General features: G+C 41.3%; 1 protein-coding gene across 5 annotated transcripts in view; it reads left to right on the top strand.

Annotated features, from left to right (window-relative positions):
- The window catches only part of rfx2 (regulatory factor X, 2 (influences HLA class II expression)), a 42226-nt gene that overhangs the window by 6932 nt on the left and 20063 nt on the right, over positions 1-15231 (top strand). For 2 of the 5 annotated variants that reach the window (XM_034306438.2, XM_034306440.2), the window contains exon 2: positions 14472-14610. In XM_034306438.2, coding sequence (XP_034162329.1) covers positions 14506-14610 — 105 coding nt within the window. In that variant the 5' untranslated portion in view covers positions 14472-14505. Of the gene's footprint in view, positions 1-1132; positions 1162-14471; positions 14611-15231 lie in introns of all 5 variants that reach the window. The other 3 variants (XM_034306439.2, XM_053235882.1, XM_053235881.1) reach the window with 3 other exon arrangements.

The following is a 15231-nucleotide window of genomic DNA, read 5'->3' as shown; positions in this document are numbered from 1 at the left end:
AGAGCGGGTCTTCCTTGCATTTAAAACTCTGATTTCATCAATTCCTTCCAGAAAAATTCGAAATAAAGGATGTCTCACTAAATTCATTTTGTTTGTGAATCATTTTCAAGTGTAGAATCGACTCATTTTTAAAGCCTGGAGCTGGTGAATCAGCTCCTTTTGCAATCGACTTCTAACACCTTGCTCAACGATTACTAATTATTTCTTTATGTATTACTTGCATATTTTAGACCGTTTGTAGCTTTTTATCCCTTTGTTTACTGTTGTGGAACATGCGCAAAACAAGTTACTGTTATCGCTTACGTTTTAACATAAACGCCTCACAGAAACTTTCACCGTATTACGGATTAATTCCATTTTAATTTGTTTATTTGTAGCATCTGTTGTACAAGTCCCTGTGTACGTTGTTGCTATAGAAACAATACCGTATTAGAACGAGCGCATGTGACTGCTCCGCTGCTGCCCTAATGTCAGAGAAATTTAATCAACACCCTCTGACCAATCAGAATCCAGAATTCAACATCGCTGTGGTTTAAAAAGATATATTGTACAACGAATTAGTAGCACATGACTAGATGTGACTCTTTCTTTTTTTTTTTTATGTTCTTATTTTGGTCGGCAGCTATTAGGGAGGCTCTGGGTTTGTGTGTGAAAAAACAGACACTTCAGCGTGTTGATGCTGAAACCGTGTGTTATCAGGCGTGTGAGGTGTTTGTTTGAGGTGAGACTGTGGAAACGGCTGCTCTCCGTGAGAGATACCGTGAGATAGAGACGGAGAGAGACGGAGAGAGAGACGGAGAGAGAGAGAGAGAGAGAGAGAGAGAGAGGGAGAGAGGGAGACAGAGACAGGGAGACAGAGACAGGGAGACAGAGACAGGGAGACAGAGACAGGGAGAGAGAGTGGGAGAGAGGGAGAGAGAGAGGGAGAGAGAGAGGGAGAGAGAGAGGGAGAGAGAGAGGGAGAGGCGGGGTGCTCGATTTATAGTTTCAGTCGCTCTTAATACATTAAACACCTGTAGCTTTGTGGGCTGATATGAATCAATCCTCGCTTGAGGCCTCGTGAGTGGGATCCAGCCATGATTCATCTCTCTCTCTCTCTCTCTCTCTCTCTCGCTCTCTCTCTCTCTTTCAGGACAGGCTTTAAACACGCTTCAGCAACAGGTAACAACATGCCAGGAAATGAAAATGTTTTTCACACACCGACTCACCCTCACTGCAACCTCTCCTCATCAGTGCGTTCTTTACATTCCACCTGGTTTGTATCATAGCTACACAACAGCTAATTAAATTTCCTGCCACTAACAGCACACTGAGGCCTTCAGATTTGAATGACAATAGACCTCTCAGTCCTACCTCTCTCTCTCTCTCTCTCTCTCTCTCTCTCGCTCTCTCCCCCCCTTCTTCTCAGTCTTTTGACATGGGCAGTATAGATGCCCTCCTCCCAGTACTTTTCTGTCTTTGGTTTTAAAGACACAAATGCAAAAATATTGCTCGTGTTAGGATATTACCTATTAACAATAAGTCAATCCCAGCGCTAATATTTGTCGTGTCATTACTATAAGATGAAGTACTGTCTCAGGCATTTTCTATCTTGCCTCATGTTTATTAAAGACTGTTATACCACAGCACTGTTGAATTCTCGATTCTGATTGGTCAGAAAGTGTTGAATAATTTTCTCTGCCAGCAGCTCTGACAAATCACAGGTTTATGTTAAACTAATAATGAAAAGACATGCTGTTAATGATATGGTGAAGTTTTCTGTAAGAAACCGTTTATTTAACGTTTATGGAAGGAGTCTCCAGTGTCAGCGTTTTGTAACAGTGACTAAGATTTCCGGTTTCTCGGTAATGCGACAAGTTTTTGTCTTTTTAAATTCAAGAGAGAGAAAAGAGAGAGGCTGGTGAGGGAATGACTATTTATAGCTGCTATAACGTAAGTGATAACTTGGTTCATGGACATTCTACAAAGCTAAATGTGACTATAAATGGATAAAAATGGATGTGTCAGTCTTGAATAATAAAATTTTTTATCGTTGCCATATTGCTGTGAGATCAGAAGAATAAAATGTTCTGTTATAGGAAAATCATCTACTTTGGGTTGGTAACAGTAACTCCGTTTCATCACACTACCATATTGTTGGTTTATTGTCCTATAAAAGCATGTCTCAAAGTGTTTTATTTCTTACATAGTGGGCCAATAAGAAAACTACTATAACTCCGAGAATATCAACATGTCAACATTGCTGGAACAAAACCATAAAAATAGGCACAACAATGTGATTTCGTAGCACTGAATTGAAGGAAATCCACCATATTTGTCGATACAAACAATTAGTATTAAAGCTAGCTAACTAACATGATCTAGCAAGGTATTAGCAGCTAACAATCTAGCTACCATTTCTTTGCCGGATTACTTTCTGCAGCATCTGGAAATCTGTGTTCTTTTGGCATTTTCATTCTCCTGAGTGGAAATTTGCTTCCATTAGCTGTTTAAATGAATGAATCATATTCAAGCGCTTGTCAGACTGCATCCTCTTTCCGAAGTAACTGCACAGTTAATCATATCTTTTTTTTTTTCTGCCGGTTTACACTTCAGTTTAAGATTCTCACATTCAGGGGGTTAAAGTTCCCCTCTGGTAAAATTAAATGCTACCGCAGAAAAATTCCTTTTTTTTGCATTCTGCTCTAAATCTCCGAAGACCTCAGTGTCATTAAGCGTCTGAGTGATGCGTAGAATACCGTAACCTCATTACGCTGTAGGCCCGAGGTCACTAGTTCACTCCAGTTCCTGCATTAAGCACCCGGACTAATGCAGAGCGCTTTCCTCCGCCCATACCAACATCCTGTGCATTTATCCTCAGCCCTCGAGCACCATGTGTTTGCAGATTCGTCTTTTTCGCCTGTGAATGCCCATTCAGGCCACATCCAGCATGTGAATAGACGAGGAAGTGCTTGTTGATTCGAACCCCGAGCGACTCCCGCTCCACAGTAATTGTTATTATGCTATTGTGAAGAGAACACGTCAAACAGTCGCACAGGGGCTTAAACACAGGCCAAGGCCGTCATCACAGCAGGGGTGAAACTTACACCATGCTGTTTGATCGGATTCAACTTTCCGTTGTTTATTAAAAAACCTCCAGGGCCATCAAATGTTCTCATAAATCACAGATCAATGTTACGATCATCTAGCACCACAGTAAACAAGAGAGATTTCCTTGGAACTGCTCACCAGGTTGTTTAGCTCAAGAGCTTCGATTTCTTCAGCTTGATGAAACTTGTGGGAGTTTTTTGTGTTAGTTTCCATACTTTTTGTGTTTGAACTTTAAAAGTTCAACTCTCCAGTTGCTCGTATCCTCTTCCATCAGTGCACACCCATCTTCCCTCATATCTCTGAATCAAAGTTAGTGCTCATTATCACTCTGACACGATTCGTGCATCGAATTGTAGATAAGAGACAACATTTCAGCATCTTTTGCACACACAATAAAGATATTACCCCTTGGCTCTGATTGCTCTCTGACATGTGGAGTTATATAACGTGTGGCCTGTGGAGGCCACATTGTATTTTTCAGGCTGGTTGATTGATTACATCAAAAAAAAAAAAACAATTCAAAACAATAGTTATTGATAGTTATTTAACTAACACTAGCAGTAATTTAAATCAGAGACTATATGGAGGTTAGAAGATGAATGCGTCAAACATAACGCTCAACATGGCAGCTCTATTACTTAAGTCTGACCTCTTTAATAAAAAGAGGCATTTGCCCTTTTCTCTTATGAGGCGTAACAAGGAAGAAGCCTGGCTGATCAGATGCTTATGTCTGTGCAGTCACCTTTGTTTCTACAAAAGGCCTCATAACAGACACATTATCAGTTAAGGACCCATATAGAGGAAATGTGGTTTATTATTATTATTATGTGGATTTGTGGATTTGTGAACAGAAAATATAGTCTATTTAATTCCAACATGCTAGCTAACATTGATTTCCTGAATATAAACATATAATTAGCATCAAGAGTGTTCGTCCGTGTATTAAGCCCTCAGAAATTGCATACATTAATTAGCAGTTGCCTCCATTTTGCAAGCAGTGGATTATGGTTTGGAGGAGTAAACCAAATCGTTGTACTAGACGCGGTCTTATCGAGAGAGTGGGTGGAGGATGTTTGGATATTTTTGAGGTTTTCCAATGCTTGTTATGAAAGGCTTTCCCAGGGATCAGACATCGGCCCACTTTTATTGATAAGTTGCATGCTAAGTCTTCAATCCAGTGAACTAAATGTATTGCAATGCAGAATACATCACCAATGTGTTATTTTGCTTTGGCTAAGAGCATGTCTGAGAGGAATGTTGTAAACTGTAATAGAAATAAACTGAAAATGTAAAAGCGGGATTAGCTAAACTTCGGAGATGTAGCTAAGAAAGTTCTCCCATTGGCCATACAATGCACAGCATAGGGTCTAAAAGCCATTATTTTGTAGCGACATGTATTTATTGGCAGATGCTTTTATCTAAAGTGACTCACAATTTAACTGGACAGTTGAAGGATAAGGGCCCAACGGCGACCGTTTCAAAATCGTAAGTAGTCCAAATCCTTAACCACTGCCATTTCGTTTGTGCCCTATGTAGTGCACATGTATGAGGAGTAGGGATTCTTTCTACTCTCTGGGCTGACACGCCCTGTTACCATGGAAACAGCTGTAAATAATGTTTTCATGCCTGTGTCCAATATGTCACGCAGGAATGTGGATGTGCGATAGTTTATTATTCTCAGATTTTTGGAGTCATGCTTGGAGTTTTGAGTTTCTGGGTCTTTTAGGACTCAAATAGCCCGATCCTGTATGCCCTACAGCGTTGCCAAGATGGCCGCCAAGTGCACAGAAGGACTTGGACTGCATACGCTGCCTCTGAAATGTGTCGATTCCCAGCTAGTGCAGTCTGCAAACATGTACACCTTTATTATTATTACAGTATCCCACTTCCTGTTGTTTAATATGAGATGAGTCATTCAGGTCTGAAATAGCAAAATTAGGCTAATCTGTGCATTCTTCATTTAAAAACCGCTTCGTGTGGATCCCCTGGATTGGTGGAGGACATTCGCTGAGATCTAGAGCACAACTCACAGTGCTGTGCATAAGTATTCACACCTCCTCCTCTCTTTTGAACTTTTCCACATTTTGTAGTTATAACCTGGGACTGAAGTGGGCTTAATTGGGATTTTGTCAGGGATCTACACAAAATAGCGCCTACTATTGAAGTGTATGGAGTTAAATTTGTGCCAAACGTATTGAACTTAACTTTTCAAGAAAGGAACAAAAATATACAATGAGAGAGAAGAAAAACACTCTGAAACTGAAAACAATGATCTCAGTGGCAAAAATTTAACAGGGTCTTCAATTAAACAGCATTCTTTGTTAACAGTTTTCTAAACTTGCTTTCCGCTAATCATGGTTTATAAATGCGCTGCTACGGTTTTCGTTTACGCTCCGCAAGTTTACTTTCACCATTCTGGCACAGACTTCTCGTGTGGGCGGGCTTAACAGCATTTTACTCCTATTGGTTAGTGAGATTTGGATCGACAGCTCTCTGGCCTGGAAGTAGAGACGCTCCTGAGAGCTCTTCTTGAAAAAATAGTCATATGAGACTACGAAAACCTCAAATATTAATTACGAACCAATATACTAAGGAAGTAAGTAAGTAATTTCCACTACAAAGTACAAACACTTTAACTATACAGCGACCCGCCTCCAAAATTCGCGCCACTGGAGTCTCTACTTCCAGGTTTTTGTTTCTTGAAAAGTTACAAATTTACTTCCATAGAAGAGGAAAAAAATTAATATAGTTCTCAAAATAATTTACAAATTAAAAATGTATTCTGGTAAAATCCACTTTGCCATCAGAAGTCATATAATTAGTTGCATGGAGTCGACCCGTGTGTAATTAAAGTGTCATGTGACCTGTTTCTGGAAGAATCCAGAGTTCGTTAGAGAACATACCTAAACAAATAGCATTATGAAGAACAAGGAGCTATCCAAACACGTTCTGGAAAAGTATAAATGAAGGTTTGGATGTAAAATTCTGCATAGCATGAATAAATCTACTATTAAAACATGGAAAGAATTTTCCCCCCTGCTTCAATATTATATTATATTATATTATAGTATTACATTTATCCTAGTTAAGTCCATTTCAGTTCCAGGTTCTAATACTACAAAATATGGAAAAGGCCAATGTGGTGAATACTGTATGCACGTCTGACACATGCATGCTATTGAAACACATGTATGTGTTTGTTTTCTTGAATTAAACATATAATTAGCATAATTAGTGTTAAGACCTCAGAAATTGCATGCCTGCATTTCGCAAACAGTGGCCACACCTGTTAAAGTAAGGTACGTTCAATTTAACAATCACTACTGCTCTGTAAGTACAGATACCATTTCAACATTGTATCCGAGTTAACAAAACAGTTGTATCAGACGTGGTCTGACGAGGCAAGAGAGTGGGCAAGTGGGAAAGAAGGTTAGTTTTCCACTGCCTGTTGTGCAAGGCGCTCCCCAGGGATCAGACGCTGGCCTGCCTTTATTTTCAGTTTGCGTGCTACGTCTCGAATTCAATGTGCTAAATTTTCCGCTAAAAGGGCTTGGTTTGTTTTTGGACTTTTTAGAATTTGTCAACACCAAGCTGGCACGGAATCGAACCCAGAAACACGCGTGAAAGATGGAGTGCATGTTTGTGGCTTTAAGCTTTTTGGCCGATGTTCACATCAGAATGGGGGAAAGTATGTGATCTCAGTGACTTTGACTATGGCATGGTTATTGGTGTTAAAAGGGCTGGTATGAGTGTTTCAGAAATCTCCTGGGATTTTTTTTTTAATGCATAAGAGCCTCTAGAGTTTACACAGAATGGTGTGAAAGACAAAAAACATCCAGTTCTGCAGGCGGAAACGCCTTGTTGATGACAGAGGTCAGAGGAACAGAAGACAGGATGGCTACAGCGGCTCAAATAACCACTCTGTGCAGCCGTGGTGAGCAGAAAGGCATCTCAGGACGTTGAATCTGGAGGCAGATGTGATGCAAGTGCACAAGACCACATCGGGAATCTGAGGCCACAGCAGGGTCATGATCACTTATCACTGAAACTAGACAGTGGGGGAAAAAAAAAACATTTTTCCTATCTTTGGAATTTGATCCGTGATATTTTTAGACCAGGTTATCACACTGTGAAGTTTCAATTAATCTGCAATCCTTTATTGTGTACATGACAACAATAACACAACAGGATGTGTGTTTCAGGCCAGTGGAAATCTTTAAACGGTAAAGCAGCGTGTCGATACCTCTGTTTCCTTTCCCTCGTGATCCTCTGTTGTTCCATCGCTATGGGCAACAAGGTGGTGTGACAGCAGAAGGCTGGAGATGCTCCATTTTGTCGTCACTGGAATCGGGGGAGGGGAGGACGGAGAGGACCGTGTCCTTGCTGAAACACCCACATGTAAGAGTTTATGTGGAGGACACGGGCTTCCTCCTCACAGCTGCGCTTCAAAGTGCTTCAAAGCACTTTTCCTTTTCCAGCGCCGGGCTGGGGGTGGAAATCTGGAAAGGTTTACAGCGTGTGTGTGTGTGTGTGTGTGTGTGTGTGTGTGTGTGTGTGTGTGTTAGGTGGGGAAGGGGCTCTAGGGAAGCGGAGAGTTGTAAGTGTGAACAAACGGTCTCCATGGCGACAACGGGCTGCCGTGGTGATGGATGGAGTGTGGAGGGAGGATGAGGAGGAGATCAGCCTGAGTTTGCAGATTTTCTTCTCCTTTTCTCTTTTCTTTTCTTTTCCTCTCTTCTCTTCTTCATTTACTTCTTTTATTTTCATTACGTCTCTTATTTTCTTTTTTCATCTCTTCTTTCTCTAATTCTGTTCTCTTCTCGTGTCTCGTATTCTTTTGTTCTCTTCTCGTTTCTTGTTCTGTTCTTGTCTCTCTTTCTCTTCTCGTCTCATGTCTCTTCTCTTCCTCTATTTCTTTGTCTCTTTGTTCTCTTCTCATCTCATATCTGTACTCTTTTATTTTTGTGTCTTGTTCTGTTCTTGTCTCTCATTCTGTTCTCATCTCATGTCTCATATCCTGTGTATCCTCTTCTTTTCTTCCTCCATTTCTCTATTCTTCTTGATGTATTTCTTCTCTTTTCTTCTCTTCTCTTCTCTTCCTCTGTTTCTCTTCTCTTCTTGTCTCATCTCATGTCTCTTCTATTTTTCTTCTCTTCCTCTATTTCACCTCTTCTCTTCTCTTCTCTTCTCTTCTCTTCTCTTCTCTGCTCTTCTTGCTGTCTGCAGGTCTCTGTATGGTTCTCATTGCATTAGCCATAAATTAATGAGACAAGCTGACAAACAGCCTCCGCTGTAGAAATCACGTCTTAATTTGCTTTCATTATTCTGTGTGTGTGTGTGTGTGTGTGTGTGTGTGTGTGTGCGTGCGTGCGTGCGCCTTCACACTAGTGTGTATTGAATGATGGGAGTTTGGATAAGATCATCATGCTCAAAAGGGAAAACATGAAACCTGTGTACACACACACAACTTGTCTTTGTTACTCAGGAAGTCCATTAAAATGGGTTTCCTTTTATACAGATGCATGCGGATGTTGTCCTTGCTTGTAATTAATTGGCACAGTAATAACTATAATTACTATAATATTTCCCCAAAGTAATAACTATAATAACTTTATTTCCCCAAAGTCATAACTATATTTCCCCAAAATAATAAGTATAAATTCTGTAACATTTCCCCAAAGTAATAACTGTAATAACTAAAACTTTCCCAAAGTAATAACTAGAATAACTGTAATATTTCCCCAATGTAATAACTGTAGTAACTATAACTATATTTGATAGTAACATCTATAATATCTATAACATTTTTGATAGTAACAGCTGTCATAACTAACTTTGCAATAACAATAGTCATAATAACTGTAACATTTCTGACAGTAGTAACTGTAATCATAACATTTCTGATAGTAACTGCAATGTACATGACATTTATTATAGTAACAACTGTACGATTTCTGTAATAACTAACATTTCAGAAAGCAATAAGAGTAAAAACTTCTACATTTCTGATAGTAACGACTGTAATAACTATAACATCTCCACCTCTGTCGCAATAAAAAGTAAGACTGAATCAAGCCCGTGGTGGTCACTGACCCCGAGCATTCAGTCCTTTCAGCTGTTCACACATTTTGGATAAGAGCGTCTGCTAAACGACTAAATGTAAACATATATTTCCTGAGTGTGTTGAATATCAGTCTGTTGTATAGTCGATTATCAGCACACACCCAGCAGTTGGAAAAGTCATCTTGTGAAAGAGTTGTTGATTTTGGAGCACAGAGGTGTAAAGCAAGCTTTTCGTTTTTTTTTCCCCCCCTCACTCTTTCCTATTCTCCAGCTTTCATGATTACTTTTACATTCCTTGTCAGTTTTGGTCTGGAGGCTCCAGATCACAGCAGGCTCAAAGTTCCTGAAAGTAACTCCACAAATAATTGTAGAGGGGTTATAATTGGAACCGAGCTGTTCTCTCTCGCCCCAACAACACCCTAGTAATTACCCCCCCCAATTCCCCCCCCCCTTTGCCCCCCGAGAGGCTGAAATGAATAGGTTACGTATTTATTGTTGTAAGTTTCTGGTTAATGTGAGATAGACGGCTCGCTCTGGGGACAGCATTGTTTGGTTTGGGAAGTATTCTGCCGGTCGCTTAGCAACAGGCTCCTGGAAACGGGAGTGGACTGTGTTGCTACTGGCAACGGTTGTTGCTCTGCAAACAATGTGGGCCGGAGCGCAAACAAGAGCCAAGACCGTGGGCTCCGGCGCTTAATTGAACATCTGCATGTGTTTTTCGAGCGCTCTTTAAGTTGGCTTCCCTTTAATAATAAGCGACAGACTGCCCCTTAACCATAATAATAAGAGTAATAACTTTATTTATGTAGCACCTTTCATCCGCTTCGACACAAAAGTGCTTTTACAGGGTGCGCAAGAATCAAGAGAGCCTCGAACAAAAAGAAATAAATCAAACAAATGAATGAAGGACTGAAGAAATAAAAGCATGTGATCGGAAGTAAGGATTTAAGCAAGCTGAAAAGAAAATGATTATGAAAATAGTAATGGTGTGATTTAATTCTTTATCATTCTCCTTTTGGTTCTCATTTGTTTGAAACTTTAACACCTAATCATTTCAGAGCAGCTCAGTAACATGACGTAAGATGGTCTTTTTTTTTTTTTCTCCCGTGCGTCTCCGCCTGTTCAGAAGGGAATAGCGTCGGGTTTAATGGCCGCTTTGTGCGTGGACTCGTGTGTACTGTAATGAAGCTCGACTCCGCAGCCCTTTCCATCCTCCAGCCCAGACGAGCGCGGCCTCCCGCTGGGCGCTGCTTTTGTGCTGTCCAGAGCAGCTGGTGGGGAATTTAATGTGGCTTTTAACCTCGGCGAGAAGCCCACACAGAGACCGTCCCGGACCTCCAGCCCTCCGCTCTTCACACGCTCGCTCACACTTAATTAAAGTTCTGCTCAGGAGCTCCCTCAGGACAAAAGCACCGTCTGAAGGGCGCCAGTTGAAGTCCCTCTGTTCCTGAAGTGCTTCAGGGCTGAAGTAGCACCTGAAGACAAGCAGCCTTCTCTTCTCTTCTCTTTTGTATATTTTCCTCTTCTCTTCTCTTCTCTTCTCTTGTATATTTTCCTCTTCTCTTCTCATCTTTTCTTGTGACTTCTCGTCGTTCGTCATCTTCTATTCTGTTCTTCTCCTCTCCTCTCCTTGTTCTCTTCTGTCCTCGTTCTCTTCTCTTTATTCTATTCCTCTTCTCTTCTTGTGTCTTGTTCTCTTCTTTCTATTCTATTCTGTTCTGTTTCTCTTCTCTTCTCTTTTCTGCTCACTTCTTTTCCCATGTAGTGTCCTATTCTCTTCTTCTCTTCTTGTGTCTCTTCTCTTCTCCTCTATTCTCGTGACTTCTTTTCTTCTCATGTCTCATTCTCTTCTTTCTCATCTATTCTTTTCTGTTCCTCTTCTCTTCTCCTCTCTTCTCATCCCATCGTTTCTCATTATTTCTTGTCACTTCTTTTTCTCTGATGTTGTCCTCTTCTCTCGTTTTTCTCATCTCTTCTGTTTTATTCCTCTTCTCTTCTTGTTCCTCAACCTCTTCTCTTTTCTTCTCTTCCTCCATCTTTCCAGTTTCCTCATCTCTCTTCCGTTCCCTTACTAACAGGTGCACCAGTGGATGAAATTGCCTCTTCTCTCATCCTGTCTCTTTTCCGCTCCTTCTCTAATCTCTCCTCTATTATGTCTCTTTTCCTCTTCCGTCTCCTCTCCCTCATTTCCTCCTTCTCTCAGTAACCGTTAATAAAGCTCATAACCAAAGTTAAATGCCACACAAAATTTCATCTCCTTTCCTCCTCTGTTCCTCCAGTGAAGAGTGATGCAGTGCGGAAACTCTTGGCCAAAGACAACGAGAACTAAAGCAGAGGATCTGATGTTTGAAGCCCAGTGACTCAGATCGAGTTAAATAAAGTCAAAGTTAACTTCATTCATTCAGTGATCTGTAGATCTGAAGATTTTTTTTTCTTCGACAGTTAAATGAGTGTAGTAAATCGTGCAACTGCGAAGTGACCTTTGTCGAGTTAGGACTCGTCACCTGTTGCGTCTGCATGTTAATTTTGCCTTCTCGCTGACAAATCCTTCAGAGAGGGGTCCAGGGCGTGTAGTCGAGGGGCTCGGGGACAAAAATAACAGCGTTGAGCTCTGCGTCTCTGTCCAAAGTCCCGGCTATCGGGGAAAAAAAGAACGAGCCGAGAGACACAGGTGGTGTTGACAGAGACGACTGAGCCACAGCGGGGCTTTAACATTTTACAAATTTTGTAAAATCAAATCTAGTCGCTCACATTTTTTGCATTTTTTTTTTTTTTTTTTTAATCTAGAGCCTGTGTCTGAGCTCGTACCTAATTGTTTTGGTCGTACTGTTGTTCATCACTAGGGGCAACCATGATTTTTTTTTTCTTCCTGCAGTCTTGTCAAATCAGACACTAATATTAGTCACTAATTAGCAGAAGGGTAAAAAATATTTCTGAGCAGATATCTTTGACAGATTTAATCATGTGCATAATGCACGCTGCTCATTGTCGTTCTGTATTAAGCACTGATCTTAAAACAAGCTGTCAATCAAAATCTCTCTCTCTCTCTCTCTCTCTCTCTCTCTCTCTCTCTCTCTCTCTCTCTCTCCCCTGCTCTGAGCTCTGTTCCTGTTGCTCACAGGGCTTCAGTTTCCCCCAGCAGCAGATCTGAGACCTGTAGACTGGGCTGTGGTCTGAGCTGTGGGTGGAAACGGAGCAGGATATCCGCACTCATATCTGACGGATTAGAGGCTTTAGTCCAATCCTGAAAGATGAGCCGCCTCATCATAAGACCTCTCCCTCGATCTGTCGTTCATTTCTAACACTTTATTGGCACGTCTGACCTTATACGGCTTTACCAAAGCAGCCCTGAGACTCGGTGTCGAAAAACCATTACTTATATGTAAATACGCATGCATAGAATCATCTCAAATAAAAATAGTGATAAAGTTTTAAGTGAAAATGATACTTTGCATATAATAAATAAAAGTTAAATACAGTAAATACACTGTGACCATCGAGGGTAACGTTTATTAAAGAGTAGTGAATTAAATACGTAAGTTATTAAGTTATCTCAGTCTCACCCTTTCTTTCCCTTTGTCTCACGGCTTCTCTACCTGTCTCTTTCTTTATCTGTCCCTCTCTCTCTCTCTCTCTCTCTCTCTCTCTCTTTCTCTCTCTCCCCGTGTGTCTCTCATCATCTATCTGTCTCTCAGTCTCACCCTTTCTTTCACTTTGTCTCACGGCTTCTCTACCTGTCTCTCTCTCTCACGCTCTCTCTCTCTCTCTCTCTCTCTCTCTCTGTCCCCTCTCACTGTATATCCATCTCTCAGTCCCACCCTTTCCTCTGTCTCACTGCTATTCTACCTGTCTCTCTCTCTATTCTGTCTCTCTTGCCGCATATGTTTTCTCTCTCTTTCTCTCTCTCTTTCTCTCTCTCTCACTGTGTGTATATCTTTTTCTGTCTCTCTTTCACTGTGTGTTTCTCACTCTCTCTCCTTCCGTCTCTCTCTCTCTCTCTCTCTCTCTCTCTCTCTCTCTGTCTCTCTTTCTATCACTGTGTCTTTTTCTGTCTCTATTTGTCTCTGTCTTTCTCTTTTCCCTGTGTGTATCTGTTTCTTTTTCTCTTTTTGTTTCTGTCAGTTTTCTACATGTGTACTTCTTTCTCTCTCACTTTCTCACTGCCTCTCCCTCTCTTTTGATGTCTCGCTCTATCTTTCTCTATTTTTCTTCATTTCTCTCTCTCTCTCACTCTTACTCTCTCTCTCTCACACACACACACACACAAACACACACTATCAGTCTCTCTTTCTCTTTCTCTCTCTCTCTCTCCAAAGTTCCTGCGCTGGAGCTTTAAAAAGAATGAGCTGAGAGAAAGGAAGGTGGGGGGGTGAGGGGGAGTGGTGATGTTGGTGGGGTGAGCAGGGAGGTGTCCAGAGTTCGGGGTGGTTGCCATGGTTCCCTCACCATAGCAACCAGCAAACGTTTACAAAGCATTGAGGAATTTCCTCATATCAGCTGGATTATTGGATCCCCTGGAGACGGACTCGCACTCGAAACAAACGCTGGAGCTCATCAGAGCACCACCGTGTGTGTGTGTGTGTGTGTGTGTGTGTGTGTGTGTTTGCTGTTGGTGTTTTTTTTCTCTTTTTTTATTTAAGAGGTTTTGCGAATCCCGCCCTCCAGATTCATACCCAATTCTTTCCAAAAGGTCTCGGTCGGTCTCTCTCTCTCTCTCTCTCTCTCTCTCTCTCTCTCTCTCTCTTTCTCTCTCTCTCACACACACACACACACACACACACACACACACATACATACATACAGCCATTAATATCATTGTGTTTTTTTTGTCTCTCTGTTCCGCTTTAAACAGGCCTGGCCTTAACTTTACTCTCACTCACACACACACACACACATTCTCAGTGTACCGAGTCATTACACACACACACACACATTCTTAGTGTACCGAGTCATCACACACACATACTTCTGGCTGTAGTTGAACTCCCACCCGAATGCTGTGCTCGGTTGTGATTAGACTGTTAATGTAGCTTTTATTCATGGAGCCACAGTAAGGTTCAGAGGTGAACGGCTCCTGGGGGTGTCTGTCTCCCTCTCTCTCTCTCTGTCTCTCTCTCTCTGTCTCTCTCTCTCTCTCTCTCTCTCTCTCTGTCCCTGTCTCATGCCTGGCCCAATCTGAATGCCTGCTGAAAAGGCTCTTTGTGGAACCAGTTGGCACAAACACCAACGTCTCGTCATTCAGTAGTCCGCTCTCATCCTCAGTTTTGTGGGTGTACCGCCACTCATGTCTCACTCTCTATCTGTGTGTATGTGTGTAGAGTGAGAGAGAGAGAGAGAGAGAGAGCGAGCATCATGCAGAACTCAGAGGGCGGCTCGGAGGCAGCGTCCACAGTGGCGCTACAGACGACCACTTCGGCCCAGGCGCCGGTTGTTCAACCTGTACCTCCGTCACAACAGGTATACACACACACACACACACACACACACACACACACACACACACACACACACACTCTACACCTGCACATAGGCCATAAAGAAGTTTAGACGCTATGTGAATATGTAATAGATATTTTAGGAAAGAAAAATATCCATGTTCAAGTCGCATTCAAGATCCCAAATTCTCCTTTTAGTTGCAAGATTATCGAAAAATGATTTAATAACCAAGCCATTATGTTATCAGATGTGAATGAAGCAGGGTCTAAACCATGAAGGGTGTGCCTTTATAGGAAAATAATCAATGACATGGTGGTGTGTGCAATCCAGTGATGACACATATTTAACACGTGCCCGTGTTTTGTTATAATTTTTTTTATTTATTAAAGAAAGACATCATTTTTTTCACTAAATGACCATTGTATGAGGGGGGAAAATTATTTTTCACATACTTTTAAAATTGTCCATCAATTTTTTGTACTAAATATACAAAAGAAAACAATCATATGTCCTAAATATGATCTGCTGATCAGCAGTGCTGTTATGCTTTACTTTCTGCAATGAGCATATGTAGTGAATAAGAAGTCATTTGGGTGTAAGTAAAAGTAAAACTGAGTGATATCGTAATGATATCGCTACTGT

Source organism: Pangasianodon hypophthalmus, chromosome 8 (genome assembly GCF_027358585.1).
Source record: "Pangasianodon hypophthalmus isolate fPanHyp1 chromosome 8, fPanHyp1.pri, whole genome shotgun sequence".
In the NCBI taxonomy this organism is placed as follows: Eukaryota; Metazoa; Chordata; class Actinopteri; order Siluriformes; family Pangasiidae; genus Pangasianodon; species Pangasianodon hypophthalmus.
The sequence above is the reverse complement of the archived record's forward strand: the minus strand, read 5'-3'. Positions and strand labels throughout refer to the sequence as shown.